This window comes from Haliotis asinina, chromosome 4 (genome assembly GCF_037392515.1).
Source record: "Haliotis asinina isolate JCU_RB_2024 chromosome 4, JCU_Hal_asi_v2, whole genome shotgun sequence".
In the NCBI taxonomy this organism is placed as follows: Eukaryota; Metazoa; Mollusca; class Gastropoda; order Lepetellida; family Haliotidae; genus Haliotis; species Haliotis asinina.
In genome coordinates this window covers 24,800,318-24,824,979 of record NC_090283.1, presented here as the reverse complement: position 1 = coordinate 24,824,979, position 24,662 = coordinate 24,800,318, and the positions used below count along the sequence as shown (strand labels likewise).

Genomic DNA, 24,662 nt, shown 5'->3' with positions numbered 1-24,662 from the left:
CTACTACTACAAATATAACTTTCACCAATACTACATACCGTTACTGCTACTGCTACTACTGCTGCTGCTGCTTCTACTACTACTACTACTACAACTACTGCTACTACCATTACACAACAGTAGTAGTAGTGGTGGTGGTGGTACTGCCACAACTGCTACTATTACCACTACCATCACTACTAGTACCACAACTACTACTTCTACTACTACTACTACTACTACCACCACCACCACCACTACTACTACTACTACCACCGCTACTACTTCTACTACTACTACTACTACTACTACTACTGCTTGCTTGCTGCTGCTGCTATGGTAATCACACGTACTGTTGCTATTAACGCCTCACTAAACAATGGCGATCACAGCTTCACAAACACTACCATCGTCGTCTTCAGAAGAAAATCGATAGGTCGGTCAATTTAGCAGTCTACCAATATAAAGTCCGGCATTAATAATCTAACGACGAACACTGTTTCAGTTGCGATAACATGTACACTTGATATAAACAGTTCCACAGGACCACTGAACAACACCACATCCGTTCTGAAGGGCGCACTTCCGATTACATGACCCACGACTGAAACGAGTCACACAATGTCACCAGGTGCTTTGTGACGCCACTATGCGTCACGTGACACTATAAATAGTCCAAACAGATATACTCCTCAGATTTGGACTCGCAGTTGTCAAAACACGGATGTATTGTCATTCTCAGAGTTCTTTCCAGTGTTTGGTATGTATGTTAACCAATGTATTATTTGTGTCTTTTGCACTTGTGCTAGAAGAAGACTGGGCTATTTTCTTGAATTGGTGCACGTTCGTCATCCGTGTAATCAATATGTATTAATTGTCCACACAACATGCACCAAAGCATTCAGTCCAACTGTTTACTGACCAGCAGTGGCCTATTTAGACTGAGGGTGATCATGCAGCGTTTGGATTTGTTTTTATTAAATTATTCTAACGGGATTGGAATAGAATGTTGTGTTTTGCTCTGGATATGAATACTACGGGTGACCATTGAGTCAGAACCAACTACCAGTCTATTGCAACATCAGTGATGCTGATAGTCTTTTGCGACCAGACCCGTGAGGGCCACGGGGTAGAATAGGCCTTCAGCAAACCATGCTTGCCATTAAAGGCGACTCAGCTTGTTGTAAGAGGCGACTAACGGGATCGGGTGGTCAGGCTAGCTGACTTGGTTGGCCCATGTCATCGGTTCCCAATTACGCAGATCGATGCTCATGTTGTTGATCACTGGACTGTCTGGTCCAGTCTCGATTATTTACAGACCGCCTCCATATAGCTGGAATATTGCTGAGTGCGGCGTAAAACTAAAACTCACTCACTTTTGCGACCAACCATTGCAATACTATCGCTACAGTTTTTTCTCTCTTGGACTTTTGAGGTCTTTTTCCAGGTGAATGTACGGATTATATGAAATAGTTTCAGTCTCTTTTAATAACCGAAAGTAAACTTGAAACCCAGATCAAGTTTGTTGAAGAGGCAATAGCTAGGGACAGATAGATCAAATCAGATAGATCAAATTCATTCATTTATCAATACTGATTGATGCATCGATTGTTTTTCGATTCGTTTGAATGAGGGAGTGGGTTCGATTTTACGTCGCTCTTAGCAATATTCCAGCAATATCACGACTGGAAACTTCAGAAATAGGCTTCACACATTGTGTCCGTGTGGGAAGTCGAACCCGGGTCTTCAGCGGAACGAGCTAACGCTTTAACCACGAGGCTACCCCTCAGAGAATTCACTTAAATGATGTCGATAACTCCACCTAGTAATTATCCAATAGATATGTAGTGCAGACTCGATTATTTACAGACCCTCATACAGCTGGAATATTGCTGGATGGGGAGTAAAGCTAAACTCACTCTCTACAATAGATATGTGTGAAATGTACCAGACCTGTTAAATGTCTTTACAAATGATCACGTGAAATGCAGCCACTATTCAGGAGGAACTCACTGGTAAAACATTGCCCCAAATAACCCTATTTTTCTCCCGTGCTTGTGTAAGAGGTGGCTAACGGGATCAGGTGGTCAAGCTCGCTGACTTGGTTGTCACGTGTTAATATGGTATCCCAATTGCGTAGATCGATGCTCATGCTGTCGATCACTTGATGGTCTAAACCAGACTCGATCGATTATCTGCAGATGGCCAACATATAGCTGGAATGTTGAGGCGTTAAAAGACAAGCAAATAAACCTGAATGTGACTGAACAGGATATGTGTTTCTTGCCACTCGCTATGCCAATCTAAGTAGATATGAAAAACTTCTCTGGATCTTCTCTGGATATCACAAATACGTTTTACGTAAATATTAGGCATATATTTTTTAAACATCTCCTGATCAATACCATTTTGTATTAATGTTTCCTTGGCCAAATGAACATGTGACATACTATTGTCACTATGCATTAAATATGCATGATTCAAATCTGATTCTTGTATATCATCCGCTGCGCTTCGTTAGTTCAGTCGATTGAATCTGACAGGTTCAGATTGGAATCTCAATTAAAGTATCTTACAAACCCTCAATATCGAGGTTTTAATGAGGGTATAAATTTCCTCTAGATGAATGAAAACGGTGGTGGATGAACTGATAAAAGAGACATGATGTTGTGCATTAAAAGTGAATGATCTATTTCTAATTCTTTTTGTTGATCATTGTGACGTTACATTAATTCAGATAATTGAATTCAATAGACGATTGAATCCCAATAAAGTTAAAGTGACACGAGTATGATGTATACTTGTTTAGTGTTAGGGCCTTGTTCTTTCAGTCATCAGCCCCTCATGTGTATAATATATCGTTTTCATCATTTTACCCGTGCAGGTAATCGAACGCGGTTTTTCACGCGACGAACCAACGCTTTAACAACTAGGCTGCCCCAGATAAAAGTGTGTCTTAACACATAGAAACGTCTTTGGGGTTGTGTTTAACAGATAAAAGGTCTTTAGGGTTGTGTTTAACAGATAAGGGGTCGTTAGGGTTGTGTTTAATAGAGTGTGTTTAGAATTGTGTTCAGCAGATGAAAAGCGTTTAGGATTGTTTAATGTTAAGGGTATGCAGGATTGTGTTGAACAGTTTAACATGCCTAGGTTTGTCTTTAGCATCTACAGTTGTGTGTGAGTGTGTTTAACCAAGAAAACGTCTGTAGGACTTTGTTCATCAAGTAAACGTGTATAGAATTGTGTTTAACAGATAAAACGTGTATAGGACTGTGTTTAATAGATAAAAACGTGTTTAGGATTGTGTTTATCAGATAAAAACGTGTTTAGGATTGTGTTTAACAGATACAAACGTGTATAGGGTTGGGTTTAGGAAACTACATCGTGTTTAAGATTGTGTTTAACACTATATGGCTCCATATGTACATAATCACTATTTTCGTTTGACGTAAGTCTGTTTCATGGAAACAAAACGGGCATCATTTCCTGACAATCTAAATTATGAAAGGCGAAACAAGTTCGCAAATAATTTCCCATGATCTAACATGCACCACAGCGCCTGTTTGAGCCAGAGTGCAACTGACACCACATTGAAGTGAAATATTACTCTTAAGTAGGTCAACTTAACACTTATCCGATCAGCTGATCCTTGACCTAGTTAAGGAGCAAATACTTATGATTAGACACGAGGCTTCCCTGACATAAGAGAACGCTGACTTATGGGTGTATTCTTCTTTCAACCATTGTTAAAGGTTAGCGTGTGTGAGACTCTCATGCAGTTGTGTTGTGACTCGCTGAGGCTAGAGAAACTGGAATGCCACAATTGGATACTGTGGTTGATGTCGCCAGGTAAGACATTGCTAGTCTGCAGATAGCTATACTAATGAAAGGATCAGCTGCATGTGTTTGGTATGGTATGGTATTCGTTATGACTAAAACTGGGATGTTTTGGAGTAGGGCGTGATGTGTGGCGATATTATAGACAGGCAAACGAGCGAACGCTGTGAGGTGCTTGAGTTGAAGAGATCAAGAAGAACAAGAAAAGAAGAAGAAGAAGTGTTCCTGCAATTTCAGGGCCGATGGGGTGGTCCAGTGGTTAACGCGTTCGCTCGTCCCGCCTAAGACCCGAGTTCGCTTCCCCACAAGGGTACAGTGTGGGAAGTCCAGTTGTGGTGCCTCCTGCTGTGATATTGCTAAAATATTGCTACACAAATCTAGACTCACTAACTCCAGCAATTTACCTAGGCACACAAAAGGTAGCTGTACATGCGGTTGCTTTGAAATTTGTTATTGCGTTCGCTCGTCACACCTATGGCCTTGGTTCGATTCACCCTCGACAGGGGTAATTGTCTACTGATTCCATATGCATGGGATGTAAATGCATGCCTTTCGTGGCTAGAGATCAGCCTATCTTAGACGATTTCGAACTTAGTGAGCAGAAACGATTGTGTTAATGTCGTTCCGCGGGTCATTCCTGAGTGTGCTGCCAATAAGTGAAGACAACGATGTCTTTCTGCCTGAAATATGTTTGGTATTTTAATTGCGTTCGCTCGTCTCTCAGCCTGGGTTCGTTTCACCCAGAGACGATAAGGCTAATGTCGTTCCGCGGGTCATTTCTGAGTGTATTGCCATTAAGTCGATTCAATTTCCTGTTGATCCAAATCTGGGCTGGCACCAAAGATGGGACTTGGTATTCCATCCATTTCCGAACTCCACGTGAACTTCGGGCCCGTCACTACATGTCCTGTTCATGATGACATAGAGGTCATATGGAGGTTACCTAGGGGATATTACAGAGTCCTTATCTGTTGGATCGTTTTCTGATACCATCAAAACCTGATCCTATGCAAACTTTGAGTAGTATAGCTTGATCTATCGGACACCACCACAGTATCCGTCTCACCTTTAACTCTGTGACACTCTAAGGCGTATCACTGTCCTTCGGCATCGATCTCGGTTCACCCCCGATAGTGCCCATCCTTGGATCGATCGTCGTTTGAATGGTTTTAACCGTTGTTTATATATTTACAACACTTTGTTTCTGTAACTTCTGTTAGTCAAAGAATTCATCCAGCAATTTCACACAACTTCTATGACTGGCAATTAGAAGTTCCTGTGATGGACAACGAACAGTGTTCTATGGATATGCAACGTCTCTACGAGCATCGTTTCGGTGTTTCTACTAATCTATGGATACACAACGTCTTTAATATGAGCTACTTTTCATCTTAGCTATTAGCACCGCAATCAAGCAAGTTATAACGATGTTAGTCGCTACACCGACACGTCGCTCATATTTATATCAAAGAAGTTGTATATCCATAGAACTCTCCTCGTTGGTCAGTTTTACATATCAAGAGGACATCACGATTCCTTAATCCCTGCACGTGATGTTCTCAGTAAGTAAAACGTCATTACACGTTCTGTAATTAAGCGCTATAACATGCAGTTGTTTTACATACTGTCTATAAAGAAGGCAGACGAGAGTAGAAAACAGGAAATCATCTGAACTCACTCACAGGGTTTAGCATCAATTCGTCATCTATCATCCTTGTTCCATCTGCCATATTTCCTTCCGTCAACCACACGGTCACTTGGAATAACCTCGGTCGCATTGATAGTCGGTCTGAGTTAAAATTCAGAAAACGTAAAAAGAGAAAATGTTTTATTCACGTTTTCTGTTCAGATGTGCAGCATGGTTTTCATTTATGAATGTTCATGATGTCAGAATGCCCTGCCCCTTCGTCATCTCGTTTCGCTGCAGAAACGGGACAAAATATGAGACTGCATTTGATTTGTGACACAGGGTGTGACAACAACCCACTCAACATGCCGTGCATACAGTCATGTGACTCACAATGGAGTCGTGTCAGGGGTCAGGCAGGTATTGGGGTTCAAGGTCAAGGTTACTGCACTAACGTAACGACGTGCGCAACATGACGCATGCATGGCGTTATGTACCTGCTCCCTGGTTTGTTGTTTAACGCCGCTCATCCAGATTGAACTGGCTCGGTGGGCGAGCTGGCTGATTAAGCGCCAGGCTAGTAATGCGGTGAGGTTCAAGTGCCGGGATCGAGTCTACCTGTGAAAAAGATTCTGATTCATTTTTGTGTTGTGAATCTGTCCGTGGTGTCACATCCCCTATAGTGTACAGTACACACCTGGTGCACTTAAAAGAACCCGCGAATCAGTTGGTATATGACCAGATGGTATCCACATGAACACGTGCAAATGCTTAGTTGCGAGTACAGCAACGTGCAGTGAACTTGGGCAAAGTACACCCAGCTGTGAATGGGTACCTCATTAGGATGAGAAAGCCACATGAACTCGGTTGTCCCAGGGTTGAGATTGACAATACGATGTGCCGTTGAGATTGACATCCAGTGATCGAGCGGCTTTCAGCAGCTTAGCTGGATATCAGCGTTATGCAAATGTTAGTATGTGTGTATATTATTGCTGTCTGTGAATAATTTAGTCTAGATCAGACAATCCAGTTATCGACATCATTGGCATCAATCCACGAAGTTGGGATACGATGTGGCAAGTCTAGATTAGCACAGTTTTTGAAAATGAAGTGTTTGGGCTCTTTTCTGTTGTATTTAATTTAGGAACCATTTTTTTCTTTAGAATGTATTTATTTCAGATACCAATCGTTAGTCTATCCATAGGGGTGAACCTACTTTTCTACGTCAGCATGTATCAAACTATGGGACAATGGAATCTGTATAGTAATGTATTCTCGCTAACCAGTTGTTGCTTTCCTTCCGTTCTATAGTTAAACAAGGATGTATATTCCTGGTGTTTTGAGGCAGACCTCGTTGGTGGGTTACACGCGTGAAGACTTGTTTCACTGTTGAGAGTCATTTATAGATCGCTGTGGCACACGTGGTCGATGTCGCTGATGGCAATATTGAGCAGAGGCAGGGAAGATTTTAACCGCTGTTTAATTATCCCAGAGCTACTTATCAATCCATGATCAGGTAAGTGATAAGGGTGGATGGATGGATGGATGGATGGATGGTTGGTTCTGTTGATGGATGGTGGGACCTACGGTTGGATGCAAGCTTACGTACATTTATGGAAGAGTGGATGCTTTCATGTATGAATGGATACATGCATTCATGCATGGATGGATGCTTACATAAATGGTATGGATGGATGGATGGACGGATTCATGCATGTATGGGTGGATAGATGTATGCTTTCATACATGCATGGATTGATGTATGCATGTATTGATGCTTACATAAATGATATGGATGGATGGACGGATTCATGCATGCATGGGTGGATAGATGTATGCTTTCATACATGCATGGATTGATGTATGCATGTATTGATGCTTACAGAGATGATATGTATGGATGGACGTGTGCATGTATGGGTGGATGAATGCATACGTACATAAATGGTATGTATGAATGGATTCATGCATCCATGGGTGGATGTTCTATGGATATGCAACGTCTCTACGAGCATCGTTTCGGTGTTTCTACTAATCTATGGATACACAACGTCTTGGGTGGATAGATGTATGCTTTCATACATGCATGGATTGATGTATGCATGTATTGATGCTTACAGAGATGATATGTATGGATGGACGTGTGCATGTATGGGTGGATGAATGCATACGTACATAAATGGTATGTATGAATGGATTCATGCATCCATGGGTGGATGTTTGCATGTTGTCATACATGTATGTATTGATGTCTGCATGCATGCCCGTGTGGATGGATGGATGCTTACACAGATGCATGCATGCATGCCTGGATGCATGCATGCATGGGTGGATGGATGTATTTTTACATACCTGGTATAGATGGAGCCATGCATGCATGCGTGGATGGGTGAATGCTTACATACATGGTATGGATGGAGGCATGCATGGGTGCTTTGACTGATGTGTGCATATCATGGACGGATGTACTTACAAACTATATACAGCCTCTTTCTGTATATTTAAGTCCAAAGTGGTACACTAACAAAGGTTATAACGACCTAAAAGTCGTTGCACTATTGAGAAAAGGGAGGTGCACAGTTCAAATTCATCCGAGTTTCAATGGTTATTTTACAAAGAGACAGGACAAAAGGGCGATGAAGGGGATCCGGCTATTGACTCGTTTGGCTCATGACATCGTGTCCCAAGTGAGAAGATCGATACTCATGTTGTTGATCATTGAATTGTCAGGACTCCATTATCTACAGACCGTTGCCAAATAGCTGGAATATATTGCTGTGTGCAAAAACAATTAATCACTAAATATTGCTGGCTGAGTTTGGAAATTAGACACGCACGTATAAAATGCCATAGTTTGAGTTCAGTTCAAATTCAGTTTATTTTATTTAATCCGTCATGTGTATTTATTGTTAAACGTCTTTCAAAAGAATTTTTGACCCGTGAAGGTCAGGGGGAAGAATAGACATTCAGCAACCCATGCTTGCTATAAAAGGCGACTGTGCTTGTCGTAAGAGGCGACGAACGGGATCGGGTGGTCAGGCTTGCTGACTTGGTTGACTTGGTGATCGGTTCCCAATTACGCAGATCGATGTTCATGCTGTTGATAACTTGATTGTCTGGTCCAGACTCGATTATTTACAGACCGCCTCCACATAGCTGGAATATTGCTGAGTTCGGTGTAAAACTAAACTCACTCACTCACTCACTCACTTTAAAATAATTCTTTCATCCGAACATGATTTATCCCATATGTTCAGTTTTGCCTGCTTCACGCAAGTTACATGCTGCACGGACGTCACGTGTATCACACAACAGATGCAAATATTCACGTGATCAAATGATGTCATCTCATTTCACAGTTCCCTCAGACGTTTTGGACGCAGTGTCAGAATCAAAGCGCCAACTGCCTGCATAAGATATTTCGATTACGTCGGGTCAGAAAAGATATTTCATTCCCGCATTCGCACTGTGTAAGATTATCTTGATAGAGTACAGGGAATTGTGCGATTTGGATGTATGTCTTAGTAGTTCTTCCATCCCTTGGGAATAAAACTACCGTTATTCATATTAATCTTGTACTCAATTTGGATTCCGCCGTGGAAGTGTGTATTGCTTCCATAAAAACGTAGTTTCGTAAAGTATCGCACATCGCATGTTGCTTGGAAAGAGGGGCGGTGGAATAACCCTATGGTTATACGCGTTCGCTTGTCACGCCGAAGTTCGATTGCCCACATTGGTGTGAGGTCAATTTCTGGTGATATTGCTGGAATATTGCTAAAAGCGGCGGAAAATTAAACTTACTCACTCATTCATTCTAGAAGCGAATTTATTGCTTATTTCGTTGGATTTCATTTTATGACAAAAGTTGGGAAAACATCTACAAACCTAGGCGCTTTTCTCCGGGACCCGATCTCAAAACGCCTATGACCTGTAACAGCGGCAGAGTTGGGTTAGAAAGGTCCACGTTTGTCAGTGTAGGTCAACTTTGCACGTGACAGGCATGCAGAGGTGTCACAGGTTCATTTCTAGCAAATAGCCGGCGAATGACATCTCTGATGACCCTGATGTCAAACGAATGCCTACGTTTATGTACAAGGTTTTGTTTATTGGTTGTTGGTTTATTTCTCACATTTTTAGCACAATGTTCTTTTTCATACCTAGAGTAAAAGTTGTACTTTTCATGTAATCCGAACCTTATAAATCGGTTTGCTACGTTTGCTCTCGTTATTAAAAAAATTAAACACCTTTCTAATTAAACTTTTAGCATCGTCTGAATAAGCTTTCACGATGACAACTGGAAGTAGTCAGTGCGAATGATGCAAACGGCCAATCACTGTTTAGTGAACAGGTAACTATCATGAACTGCACGTGCATTTGCCATTCTGACCCGACACTGCCGCTGTTACAGGTCACTGGCTCCCTCCCTCGGTAAGCTGTCAGCATCCTGCTGTTACTTTGTTGACAGTTACATATAGACAGATTCTTTCATACGAATGCATAAACTTGGTGATTTCCAACGTTATTCGGTTGCCTGGCAACAGATCCACTTGCAAAGTTTGAGATCGATTGGATCATTGGATGAAGAGTTATTTACAAAAAAATCCGGGCCTACATGCATTTCATGCCAAACTATAACACCTTTGTGAAGGTGGTCCCTGAACCACAGTCTTTGTAATGTCTTTTCACTATATTTCTTTATGATCAAAGCACACTTATAGGCCAAGGAACACAAAATTACATGCATTGCCTTATCTAAAAAATGGTCTAGAGCAAGACCCTGCAAAAAACTGAAACAGAAACGACATGTCTAGTATGTACATGTTATTTATTGCTTCGCGTTTGAATAATCTTTGAGAACAACAATAGCCGCCATGGCAATAGAATACAAATTTAGGTTATGCCTCGAAGCTTTTTAGTTATTCATGGGAACTGGTATGAAAGTTATGTAGATTTCCCGAGGTACTGCTATAAACAATATGCCTTCAAGCGAGAATACGGAAAATACCCTTGAATGTACTTGACTTTTGGTTCCTCGCGTTGGTGAGCAGACTTGTTTTATTATCCATTGTTCGGGCATCTCGAGGGGGTGGTCACGTGGATTTGACGCCATTACATGTTGTGTAACGGTACTTGACATGGAAGTTGTTTCTCTACATACTTGCGAAATACCGTCCCTTACCGACTATTATCGATGTAATTTCCAAATGTTTATTTGTGTGATTAAAATCGCTGGCTGAAGTGCTTCCTGCTTGCTCTGAATCCACAGCTTACAGCTCTTTAAGAATAGCTCGAATACACTGGAAATATGTAATGCTTACTTTATTTAGTTTGTAAATACCTTTGAGTTTTAAGATGCAGGGAAATCATCAACTTCATCATCATCATCATCATCATCATCATCATCAAAGATTTACACATACAGTTCCAGTCCAAAAGTACTGCTCAGAAGCGCTTTCCGAACAACTCGAGAATCGGGGGCATAGATTCCAATATAGACAAAAGGCAGGACTTGCACATGAATTTTTGTTAAAAGAATTGCTTTCTAATTCTGGCTTAAAAAGATGTTTATATCAGACAGTTTAAATGGTAATTCCTCTGTGGGTCATTTGACAACAGCATTGTTTGATAACAAAGAGTTTCCCATACCGTCATCACGTACAGCAAACATGTTATGCCTCGTATTATAGATGATGAATGTTTTCCATCGACATGCATGTGACTGTTTTGTTAAAGTCATGCTTATATGTGACTCATAACTGAAATGCAGATATTTTCAATCGCCCTTGAACGAAAACGCATGCGTTAGTTTATCCTGTAGTCGTTCTGTGGGCATTTAGATGTACATTATCGGGCTTAAGCGAAAAATGGTTTGCTGCGCTCCCTAGAATGGAAAGTTTGCGCCACTTTGACGCGTCCTCATAGGTTCGAATCCCATATATACGATGTTTATATGTCATGGTTCTTCAGCATCATGTGCTGGCACATGTCATCTAAGTGTTAAACGTCTTAAGACTGCATAACTCCGGGTTTTGATCCCAAATGAAACAGACCCGCCATGGTGTAAATGGTACCCTTCAAACCAGATGACATTTCGCTCATCCTTTGTTCTACCACATGCTGTCCGTTGCGGCCTAACACGGCATTCGTTCACAATTTTTAATCTACATACTGTTAGTCTAACGGTAGGGATGATCAACGGCCATTGTGTTGACGACCATGTCATCGTTGTTGATGATGGTTGCCTTCATAAACGCTGTCGACAGTTTTAAAGATGGGGTTATAACTAGTAGTCTTAGTTCTGACATCATTTTAATAGTTGCAGTGTCAGCGACGTCAAGCGACGTTTCTATGATCGTGACGACGACAGTGATTATGACAATATACTCTCTACAGCACATTCAATGAGATAGAACGACCTTTTAATGTAGACGCTATATCCAAAGGCGATTTATTGTCATGTCTTAATGAGATGGTGATTGAGGAAGGAAGCGAGTTTAGTTTTACGCTGCTTTTAGCTATATTAAAATCTATACCACCGCGAGGGACACCAGAAATGGGCTTCACATGTGGAGAATCGAACCTTGTCCTCGGGTGACGAGTGACACTGTAACCACTGTCATCCCAGCGTCCTCTCGGGTCACTGAAACTGTGGAAACAAATGGAAAAGCGACGAATACTGTTAATCACGTTTTCGAAAAAGATCGTAAAACGATACACACGTATCGAGTGTACAATTAACCGACCCAATAATGATTGACAGATGCATTACGAGTCATGTGACGACACAAATGTCATAGCTACAGTAACAATATCATCACGCGCATGTCAATGTCACGTGACATTTGGTAACAGGTGGACTTGTCCCGGGAGCGATATATACTGGACAAAATAAGTTAGGGATATTGGTATTTGTATGACTGATATTTTATCAGTGGGTCAACGAGGAGATAGATCATTATTCATAACTGTAAAAAATGCACATATCATTAACTATTTTTGTCCAGTATATGTCACCTAAACAATGATACGTGGTGTGTGCGAGTAAAGCGCCTGTCCAGATATATGGTACTGAATCAGTGTTGATACCCAAAAAATAATGGATGTTTTGAGAATGCACCACCACATGAATTTCATTCAAAGCAAAGCTGTTCGTTCAGTTATCCCCCTTGTTAGGTGACTGGAGTATGGCATGAAAATTTCAGGTTTACAGTTTTCTGTCAGTAGTATGTGATTTCACTCTGAAAACTCATGCATAGATGCAACAAAATTATCGTAAAAAAATGGTCTACCGTGATTTATCGACCTGCCTGAAAAACGTCAAGATGTAGGAGGCTCCCACGTTTTGCACGTGCTTCCCATGCATTGTGTTTTCGTGTGGTGATAACGTGAAATGATGCTGCATACACAAGATGAATGTCATTATAACGTTCCTCAATGCGTTTTCTTTCTACCAGACTCAGTTTCCCCTACTTGTTTTGAAGAGTATAAATCTGAGGTGTTGATGGTGTACGATGATGTATTGGTAAAAGGCCCGATTGTCCAACCGAAGACCCGGGTTCAATTCCCTACATGGGCACAATGTGTGAAGTCCATATCTGGTGTACCCACCGTGATACTGTTGGAACGGGGTAAAACTACACCCAGTTCTAAACCTGAGATAATAGGACATATACAATTGAACGCTTCTAGCTCACGTGACATTATGATGTAGTTGTATGTGTGTTCTGGAGACACAACATGTTTGTCCACGATTTTACGATAACTCAGGTTTTGGGAAATGCCTGTAAGTTTTCAAATTCAAAGAACATGCATTTAGAAGACGACATTTTACATTATTTCGGTTTTATAAAAAAAAAAAAACAGTTATAAAGAAAACGACCAGATCCACATATTGTTATGAATCTAGGTGGCTAACAAAAGTGTTCTAGGAACACATGGTTGTATAAACATAATCAAATTATAACTGAAAATGGATAAGGCAATATATAATTTACAGAATGTCAGTCCCATTGAATTACCTATAATGCCGGACAGTTAAACACCTTAAATTCATGTTCACTTTCGATATAGATACTTTCTTCACATATGTCAAACATACACATTTGAGTCAAGGGTGCGCTTATTTGAGGACTCGTTTGAAACAGAAATGGCGCACATCATTATGACACACTTGACGACCTTGAATTGAGCTGTGACCTACACTCATGTATTGACATGACCCTTCACAGGAAACCTGATTCATCGGCACACTCCAACATATCATGTGCAAAGTACCGTTACAATGTCTCAGTGCAGGGACAGCATCCTTTGTAGTTTCCTAACTAGCCCGACGAACAAAGTGTTGGGTTACTCAATGAGGGCGTAAGTTCAAAGTTCATATATGTGAACTATATATATATGTATGAACTATATATATACAATATGAACTTTATATATATAATGATGGATGTAGCCAGCCAATTAACAATAGAAACAGATTGTCCTGACTCACCCGATTTGAGCTTGTACCTATTTCCTCTCCGACTGAGATGTATATCCTATGTGATGTGGAGGTACTGGGTTGAACTACTGGTATTCTAGGGATCGGTTTTGACTAATGCTTACTCTGCTATGGATATTGCGTATGCGGTTTGTGCTACCATTAAGGTAAGAGGGAGGTTAGTTTTACGCCACCTTTCAACACTATCACGACGGGCAACGTTATTTTATGTTTATGGGGAATCGAACCTATCTCTTCATCATGACGAGCGAACGCTTTATCTACTCGGCTACCCCCACTTCTCAAGGTAGGTCAGAACACGTTTGTTTTACCGCGGATACATCTTTATGACAGATTTTCCATGCATGTCATTTTCACCGCTGTCTTGTCGTTCGTGCGCGGAGACGGGGTAGCCGAGTGGTTAAAGCGTTCGCCAGTCACACGGAAGACCCGGGTTCCATTTCCATGTGGGTACAAAGTGTGAAACCCATTTTTCTGGTGTCCACCTCCGTGATATTGCTAAAAGCGGCATAATACTTGCTCTGTTGCGCCAATCCAGCTGTTAATCATTTTGACTGGTCTGTACCTTCTCCTTAGGGTGAGCGTCAACTCCATAAGAACGTTAACTGCCGGAAAAAATATATATCACTTGTGTTTGATAGGAACTGAAATGATGTTCGATAGATGTGCATTTGATAAGGGTCAAATTCTCTTTACGATTGGAAGAAGTGTTTCGGGGATTGTTTCAGCCAAGTAACGTTTCGCTAATGTTTGTAATGTTTATACGTTGTTGGACGAATACAGTTGTCAGTTATCTTTTGTCCGGCGGATTTCATGAAATATTTGTTGCGATCAAATGACCATTTGAAGTTTGTTATTGGAGTATGGGGTATCCGTCTGTAGATACAGGCATGATTTTCCGTTGCGTTCGATGACCCTTGATAGGATGGACGTCAAATACAATGTATTGAAAATTCACCGCCGTCAACTTAAAACATTGAATACAATGCCGCCCTCGATTTAGTGCTTTGTTACTTGCACTGGTGCTACCCAGTATTACAAGGTGCAACCTAGTCATGCGTCAAACTGAAGTCAGTTTTTGAGAGGTAAATCAACAATAAATCCAACATTATGTGCATAAATATGTCAGCTCATTTTTTTCTTCTAAATTTTGAATAGCTATGGCATCGAAACATTACGGCTGTGACAGCTCTTGTGAATAGGGATCGGATGTATGTTTATGTGCACCGAAACCCCTGACGTTTTAACTCTGCAACTGGAATTTTGCTGGTGCAGCTTAAGTCTTTATCTTATGATGCACCTGTTGCAAGTAGGATAAAATCTCTTAAACCGCGTCCCGCAAGACAAGAAGCTCCACAAACCAACAAGACCTTGGAATAGTGAATGAAACTTTTACCATCTTTGTCTCTCTAGAAAGAATACGCAGTTGGATATTCCAGCCTTAGCCTCAACATTTTGTTTCACAAGTCTAGACTCACAATACAGCCGAGCACCGTTGTGTCGAACTCTGATAACTCGATGTCTTGATTGTCTCGATATAACATCTCGGTCCCGCAAAATCCTTCATAATTTTTTATTCAAGTTCTTTTAACCTGATATGGATGTCTCGATGTTCATTACGCGTGGCGTAGTATTACTGTGTAACTTGTACACCAACATCTAGTCTCTGAAATGAATATATATTTTCCAGAAAACATTTTCTAAATTACGTTAATATTATATAACAGAAAGAGCCAAGAGATGTGTTTCATTTTCATATCTTAAACTGTGATAATCTGGACTTGCCGCATACAAAACTTGAATGAGATGCTTTGGAAATATTTATTTCAGCAGCTGAATTACAAGTTCTATATTTTCCACGCATACTAATGCTTTAATGTTCCTATTTCCAGAACCAACGAACAGCAGGTATGAAGATCGAACCGGCTAGATCACCACCTGTCTGAGCGCACATTCATTAGCTGATATCCCACAGAGCTGATATTCTTTATACGACGTTAATATCTGTAACTACCCTTGTATGGCAAGCGATACCAATCGGCTTCAGTACGACTGGTTGCGATCTGAACAGTTACTCATCATCTCCACCTTTGTCTCGAACCCCGAGAAGTTCACAGTTATGCTGGAATAGATGACGGACGGACAAGCCAAGCTGATGACATTTCGCAGGGGGCATTTAATCCAAGATTATCACACCGATTGCGAAGTGCACTGAAGCTGTACCCAGCAGGTAAGAAAAGACAGTTGTTGACTTTCGCACCTGAGCTTAATACCTGCGTAACAATCCGCCGATATTTTAATCCTGAATTGTTTTCATGGCTCACGCCAGGTGATCGCGCCATTTTGTTTTTCGAAACGACCAGTGGCATTAGCGCATAAAGTCACGTGACATGTAATGACTATAAATGATGGGTTTGTTTGATAATTGATCAACCGCTGTAGCTTGTTGCATTCAAATGTTACCATTCCATTTGAACTTTGTAACCTGAAGTCGCAATTCGTGGTTGTGAAATTCCGTTGTCATTGTTACTCTGGTGAGAAACTTGATAATTTAGCCGTACCCTTGACATTAATTTTCATGCATGTACGTGACGATTCGGAACTAGCAGCTTTTCGTTACCGATATTACATTTGGCACCTGTTACGGTTCCAGAGAGTTCGTGCCAGACCGCCAATCGTCCAGTAGAGGCACATGCCGTGATCCTGTGGTCATTTGTAGGAAGCACGTGAGGTACCCGGACTGACCAGTAGGGTTCATGGGTAAAGGTCGACATCAAGAGACTACGGAGGACGTTCAGGGGAACGCCAAGATGGATACGGACGCTGCAGCGTCCCTCCCTGTCCCTCCCGACGGGGGCTGGGGATGGATGGTGGTGCTCTCATCGTTCCTGATTCACGTCATTGCAGACGGGATTGTGTATTCGTTCGGTGTGTTTTTTGTGGAATTCTTGGATTATTTTAAAGGAGGGAAAGGGGAGACGTCCTGGGTTGGGTCGCTCGTACCCGCTGTCACCTACACCGTTGGTAAGTGTGTCATGTCTATGGCTTTTCTGTTGAAACTGACAGTGATTGATGTTCATACCTGTCGAAAGACCAAGTTACGGCTAAAGAACAGTCAAACACTTTTATGTCGAAATTCAAAGTGTATAAGTATATTATTCGATTGTTTGGGTTTTCGAGGTTCGATACAAAAGGAAAACGACGAATAGAGAAGAATAGATTGGAGCAAGCTTTTAAATCGAGACAGCCTTTTCCGCATTATCAAAATTTGACACAACGGCTATTAATTGTATATGTATATACCGCATTCTACATAATGACGAAATTAACATCGACATCAGCTGATATTGTTGCATCTGTGAAACTTCGGCAGACTCTACACAAAAACAATATACGGGACGTTTTTAATCTTTTCGAAGAGGACAATTTAGGATACATGTTTCTAAGTAGATCGTGCTAACCCTAACGCACGAGTGTACATAGACTAACGTATCTTTATTTTGGAATGCAGTGAGGTCATACACAAGCGTTTTCTTAAGTAAGTGAGTGAGAATGGTTTTACGCCGCTGTTGGCAATATTCCAGCAATATCAGATGGTCTTCACATATTTTACCCATATGGAGTCTTTGGCGTGACGAACGGACACGCTTTAAGCACTAGGCTACCACCGCCCCCGTGTTTTCTGAATTCCTTGTTTCTGTGTAAATTTTACACTCATGGGCGATATTAATATTTCCTGCACCATCGCAATTCGTAGTTTTCGAGGTTTTCTTAGTAAAGGGCGGAAGCGCAGTGCATATACGCAAGGGGTTCTAATTACTTACGCAGGTGTGACTAATATATGCTAATGTTGATGCTGACACTGATATACTGATACTTTCATCAAAACGCTCTAAGAAACGGGAAGCTCTGGAGCCAATATGTGCCAGGAATTTCGTTTTACGAGGGGACTAGAGTTTATGTTTTAAATTGCATTTTCACTTCAACATTTCAAAGAGCAAATATGGCGTGTCGGCTACGGCGGATTTCCTTTGGCCTGTAAAAACTGAGAGGTTTTAATTAGGTCTTGACCGATGTGTTTGATTAAGAAGCAATAATGTGACTCTCTGTTGAAACGTATTTTCACACTGGCAACTTTAACCAGTCTAGCTTAAGTGGTCATACCTTAGAACGTAATTCGATGCTGACACTGTTGACCCTTCTTTGATTTAATCAACAATGTTAATCAACACAATTAACACTGTTAACACGGTTGCTGTAATGTCGCTACCAACAACACTTACAACGTCTGCCATGAAAGCGGAATGTCGGTGGTTCCATCCCTGTTATAGTCATACCTAAACACGTTAAAAGATGTTACTTTTTCCTGGCGTGAAGCTTTAAAGGGATTCGGACGGTTTGGTAGCTTAGTCGTTACACCGCTCGTTCGTCATGCCGGAGTCCCGCGGTTCGATTCCGCACATGGGTGCAATGTGTGATTTTTTTTTTTTTTTTTTTTTTTTTTTTTTTGTGTGTGTGTGTGTGTCCCAAGCCGTGCTATTACAGTATAGTGCTAAAAGCGGCTTGAACATCGACGTTGTACTGGTACACTCATCTTAGTGAGTTAGTATGGTTTACGTGGCTTTTAGCAATATTCAAGCAAGCGGGGAACACCAGAAATAGGATTCACACATTGTACCGATATGGGGAATCGAACCCGGCTCTTCAGCCTGACGAGCGAAAGCTTGAAAGCTTTAAGAACGTTAGCTTCCATTTAACCTCACCGTCATAGCTTAAGGGGTAAAGGCCGTCCTACTAGAAAAGCTTAAGAATGTAATTAGATATCACCTGAGGTAATACCAGTTGGAGCCTTCATTTCAAAATTCCCCGTTAGTTATTACAGCTGCACGTATTAATCTCGTGGGGAACAAGTGTGTTCTTACTGACGCAAGAATGTGGACAAGTGTTACGCCTCTATCTGCTGTACCTGCTTGACCTTCAAGATATGTTTTGTCACCCAATTGTGTGTTTTCGCATAAGAATATTTTAGAGGATTTCCTAAGAGTGCGTTATTTGAAAAACCCGAGGCATAGGTATAATTTAATATAACTCTGCGGTATATATACAACTTTACCCCTATTTGTTTTAAAATCAATGGTAAACAGAATGCGCGGGTTCGATTCCCCACATGGGTACAATGTAGGACGCGATGGTGCAGATTATTTACAGACGGTTGTCACATAACTGGAATATTACTAAAGGCGGTCACTGTGTTAGACAACACGTTGCAAAAACGTTGTGAAGAATTTAAAAACATGACTTTGTTATTTCAGGTCCCATCGCCAGTGCTTTGACGAACCGGTACGGATGCCGCGCCGTCACTATTGCCGGCGCCATCGTTGCTGCCGTCGGCTTCATCCTGTCGCTATTTGCTCCCAACATCTACTACCTCTACTTTTCCTTCGGCATTATGGCAGGTAAAATGTGAAATAGTCTTCGTCTAAAATTACAGAGTGAGTGAGTTTAGTTTTACGACGCACTCATAATGTTTCCATCTATAAGATCTAAGGTCTGTAATAGAGTCCCAATTTCATTGATTGATGCTCATGCTGTTGCTCACTGGATTGTCGGTTTCAGACTCTTAGAGAAATATTCCGGCTATATGGCCATCCGTAAATGATCGAGTCTGGGACAGACAAACCAGTGATCAAGAACATGAGCATGTGTCAACCAAGTCGCGAGTCTGACCTCCCGATCCCCTTAGTTAATAACATGGACGTGCCTGGTAAATGATTTTAGATGTTAGGTTTATCACTCTCCTTGCTTGCTTGTTTGCTTGCTTATTTGCTCGCTTGTTTAACAGTACGGTGAGCAATAGCTAAGGTACATGAAGGCGGTCAATAATTCATCTCAAACCGACAACCCGGTTGATGATCTACATGCGTACTATACGATGACACGTGTAGTCTAATCCCCCGATCCCATTAATGGCCCCTGAGGACAAGAACTGGTTGTCGAATTTTTACGGGATAAGGGTGTTTCGTTGTGTAGACGCCAAGGAAATGGCCGTGCCAAGACCCATAACCTGTTTACCATTGATCGTGGGTAGAGATCCCAGTTCGTCCGAGTTACAATTCCAGTTTCATCAGCTCTCGTATATCCCACTAAAACGGTAAACGTCTGAGGCATGTTTGTACCTTCCCATATTCAGCTGTCACGCTTTTTCAAACTAGAATAGACCCGTGAAGGTCCCAGGTAGAATTGGCCTTCAGCAACCCATGCTTGACATAAAAAGCGACTATGCTTGTGGTAAGAGGCGAGTAATGGGATCGGGGGATCAGGCTCGCTGTCTTGGTCGACACATGTCATCGGTTCCCAACTGTGCAGATCGATGCTCATGCTGTTGATCACTGGATTGTGTGGACTCGATTATTACAGTCCGCTGCCATACAACTGGAATATTGCTGAGTTCAGCGTGAATATAAACTTACTCACTGAAACTGGAATAGGGGAATACAAAGTACATAGTACATCGCTGTTAATTTTTTACCTCTCTTAGCGCTATTCCAACAATATCACGGCATGGGACACCGGAAAATGGGTTTCACCCACTGTACCCTTGTTGGGAATCAAACCCGGATTTCGGCGTGACATGCGACCGCTTAAAATAATCCATGTATGACGTCATAACCTGGAGCGAATTGGGGAAATCTGTTAGAATGAATGGTTTCAACGACTGAAACTTTATTCTATTCAATTATTTGTCTATTTCTCTGAATATTTGTTCTATTTGGTTTTCTAGGAGTTGGCTTCGGGCTCATATATCTCCCAGCTATTGTCTCCGTCGCCAACTACTTTGAGAAGAAGAGAGCATTTGCAACCGGTTTGGCGGTTTGTGGATCCGGATTCGGAACATTTATTCTTGCACCTTTTACAAAATGGTTGATCGACGAATTCGGCTGGAAAGGAACGATTCTCATCCAAGCTGGACTGATTCTAAATGTTGTTGTTTGTGGAGCCTTATTTAGACCTCTTGAAAATAAAAACAAGAAAAAGACAGATGAACTGCTGGAAAAATTGGAAAAAGAGGCGAAAGACATTTTAGAAAATGAAGAGAAAGAAAGCCGGAAGTATGACAGTAAAACGGAAGTGAATGGTAAAGATGAAAGCGAGGCTCTCATCTCACCAAGGCCCAATCCGAATCTCGACAGATTGATCCTACCTGGAAGAGAAATTGAAATGAACCGCATTTTCAACAGCAACAGGGAACTTGCCAATCCCAAAGGAAGCACAATTGACTCTCCCAGAATTGCCGACTTGGCTCGTAGTGACGGCGCGTTGCACAGAGTTCAAAACGGAAGAGCAAAGTCGGCCTCCCCAGTAGGGTCTCCTGACTACCTTGACCCCCAAAGATACCACAGGCAGACGTCTGCGGGCGCAAATTCCGGTTTGCTATACCGCAAGGACATATTTTACAGCGCAAGCTTGCAGAACATCCCAATGTATCGCTCTCATCATGACGTCTACATTGCAAGCATCACCTCCATCCCCGAGGCCGTAGACGACGACAACGGCAAATGCTGCGGCGTGTTTAAGCCGTCGCCTGAATTCCGGGACGCTATGAAAGAAATGCTGTCCTTCTCCCTTCTGAAAAATCTCGTGTTTCTACTGTTCGCCATTTCAAATTTTTTGACGAGTATTGGATTCAACATGCCTTTCATCTACCTCCCAGATCGTGCTATAGAGTCAGGAGTTGAGACACACAATGCTGCATTTCTGTTGTCCGTTATCGGCATCGCCAACACTGTCGGCAGGGTCATCTTCGGCTGGCTGTCAGACCGGAAGGGCGTGAACCGTCTTGCGCTGTACAACTCTGCGCTGACTATCTGCGGCGTCGCAACTGCACTGAGTCCTTTCTGTGGAGGAAGTTATCCCTTGTTGATTGTATATGCTGCTTGCTTCGGGGTCTTCATTGGTGAGTATCTGGCCATTCATTTTTTTTTCTTGATAATAATAATAATAGTACTAGTAATAGTGATGATTAATTATGAAGCGCTGTATCCGCCCGCTTGGTGCATGCTGGAAGCGAACAGATCCGATGTTGTGATAATATATTGCATTGGGTATGTGTGGTCACAATGAGGACACAGATTAACAATGGTATCAACTAAGAGGACTTATCGGTTTCAGACAGACGGATTTATCAGTTTCATTAGTTCAGTCTGAAGTTTTACGTCGCATCGGCACTGTCTCTGCCATGTTGTGACGACACATAGGAGTTATCACGATTGAGATAGCATCGGACTCTAGACATTGACGTACATGCTGTTATACCATACGGTAGTCACGGACATGGTGATTGTGTCATACAGTAGCGTAGACAGTCATTACACCTTAGAGTGAGTGAGTGAGTGAGTGAGTTTAGTTTTACACCGCACTCAGCAATATTCCAGCTATATGGCGGCGGTCTGTAAATAGTCGAGTCTGGTCCAGACAATCCAGTGACCAACAACATGAGCATCGATCTGCACAAGTGGGAACCGATGACATGTGTCAACCAAGTCAGCGATCCTGACCACCCGATCCCGTTAGTCGCCTCTTACGACAAGCATAGTCGCCTTTTTATGACAACCATTGGTTGCTGACATTACACCTGTCTATATTACACGCTAGATACTGAAGTAGAGTGTAATACACTCCTGAGACATAGTGTCTATATCACATTGTAGATACTAACGTAGAGTATATCATACGGCAGACACTATCGTAGTGTCTGTTGCAGACGGTAGACACCAACGTTGTGCCTATATTACACGGTAGAGACTGACGTAGTGTCATTGTCACACGATAGATACTGACGTAGTGCCTGTATCACACACAGGCGCTCGTGTCATTGCTAGGATTAAAGGCTTTTATTTTTTTAAAATATGGAAATTTTGAGATGACACCCGACTTGAAAAGCTTCACAGTGCAATATTTCTAGACATATTGCACTGTGACATATCGTACTGTGGTACAAATCGGGGGTCATCTCGAAATGTTCATTATCTTTTTGAAAATATCTTTAATCCTCGCAATGACACAAGCGTCTGTGATATAACACGACACGCATCATCACGATTATAAGATCATACGAGCGACAGAGAACAAGAGGCATATCTTATGTTGGATCGACAAACCCTGTTTAGAAGAGACGTTCGAGAGCAACTGATTACCTCATACAAAAACCAAAGTCTATCAAGGCATGATTGATTATAACGACAAAGCCTCCTTGCGGAAAAGGTCATTATTTTATGTAACCTGATGTATGCGTCAAACGACCAAGAGCTTTTATAGCTCTGTAATAGCCTTAACGGTCACGGAACTGCTCCAATGGTCCCAAGGCTCCTGCTCTAAAAGGCCTGGGCTGACGACCCTCATTTACAGACAGTCATTACCATTCATCAGCTGGAAGAGATTCCGTGATTATGGCCATCGCTTTTATGTTATCCATGTTGGGGGTCTGTCATTGCCTGTTTGGGGCCCTAACCATCCACATGAATACAGTGACAGTGACACCTTACCTTGTTAAACTGTTAACTGTGTCATATGCGGATCAGGATTGATTGATTTTTGGTCTGATTCCTGGAAATAGTCTGAATGATAAATGGTACATAGAATGAAAACATGTTTAGAGGTATAAAGGGGAATGGTTATCTATTATAAGTTCCTGGGAAGGCGGGTAACATGAAACTGATAATATATGTATTCGGAGCGGGATGTGTTTTACAAAAAGTGTGATATAGGTTTTGGGAGGATTCACTTTAAAGAATTGCAAGTCCGAAATAACCTTTGGTAACCGTAGCTCTGTGCCTGTCCCTTTAAACGATTTTCCTGATCCCATGGTCTCCCATATCGGATTTGGAGTGAGTGAATGAGTATGCTTTTACGCCGCTTTTAATAATATCACGGCTAGACGTATTTAACGCTTTAAACACTAGGCTAGCCCACCCCCTTATCAATATATATATCAAATGTCACCATAATCTGTAAGTTCAACGCTTAGACCTGTGGTTTCAAGCCGGCGTCATTCGTGACCTTGACCTACAAACCCTGGTGACCTTCGTAATAACAAACTAGTGTGAGTGAGTTTATTTTTACACCTCACTCAGCAATATTTCAGCTGTATGGCTGCGGTCACAAACTAGATGTAGATGTGATGCATGTATTTTGACAAGTATAATTTACTTTATCACTTACATTTTGTTTAAATTGCATAATTCGTGACCTTGACCAATGTAAGTCGGTGACCTTAATCCCACATAAGAGGGTGACAGTTATTCGCACAAACAAATGCAATGCATGGACTTTAACTTTCATCAACATATTCTTTGTCAATTACCTACTGGTGTTTCTTCCGTCCACAGGCGTTTACGTGTCCTTGACCTCTGTCGTCCTTGTTGACCTTTTGGGATTGGACCACCTGACCAACTCCTTCGGCCTCCTGCTGTTGTTTCAAGGGGCCGCTACGTTCATCGGACCCCCCCTGGCAGGTTAGTAAAAGGGTCATTTTGGAGGTCAAATAGATAATAGGTTTGATGTAAAGGCGGAGGAAATTGACTTGGAGAGAGATTAATTTGATCAATGGCGTTATGATTATCACATTACCATATCTATTTGACTGAAGAACTCGACACTGGTAGGCCTGTTGCTATTATTATCATTATTATTAGTGAGTGAGTGAGTGAGTTTGGTTTTACG

General features: G+C 41.7%; 1 protein-coding gene across 4 annotated transcripts in view; it reads left to right on the top strand.

Annotated features, from left to right (window-relative positions):
- LOC137281413 (monocarboxylate transporter 12-like) overlaps window positions 1-24,662 on the top strand; it is a 60,394-nt gene that overhangs the window by 32,795 nt on the left and 2,937 nt on the right. The window contains exons 1-6 of one of the 4 annotated variants that reach the window (XM_067812622.1): window positions 674-739; window positions 15,836-16,173; window positions 16,597-16,967; window positions 19,256-19,399; window positions 20,725-21,897; window positions 24,329-24,454. In XM_067812622.1, the coding sequence (XP_067668723.1) occupies window positions 16,700-16,967; window positions 19,256-19,399; window positions 20,725-21,897; window positions 24,329-24,454 (1,711 nt within the window). In that variant the 5' untranslated portion in view covers window positions 674-739; window positions 15,836-16,173; window positions 16,597-16,699. Of the gene's footprint in view, window positions 1-673; window positions 740-3,639; window positions 3,829-6,789; window positions 6,960-15,835; window positions 16,174-16,596; window positions 16,968-19,255; window positions 19,400-20,724; window positions 21,898-24,328; window positions 24,455-24,662 lie in introns of those variants that run through there. The other 3 variants (XM_067812621.1, XM_067812623.1, XM_067812620.1) reach the window with 3 other exon arrangements.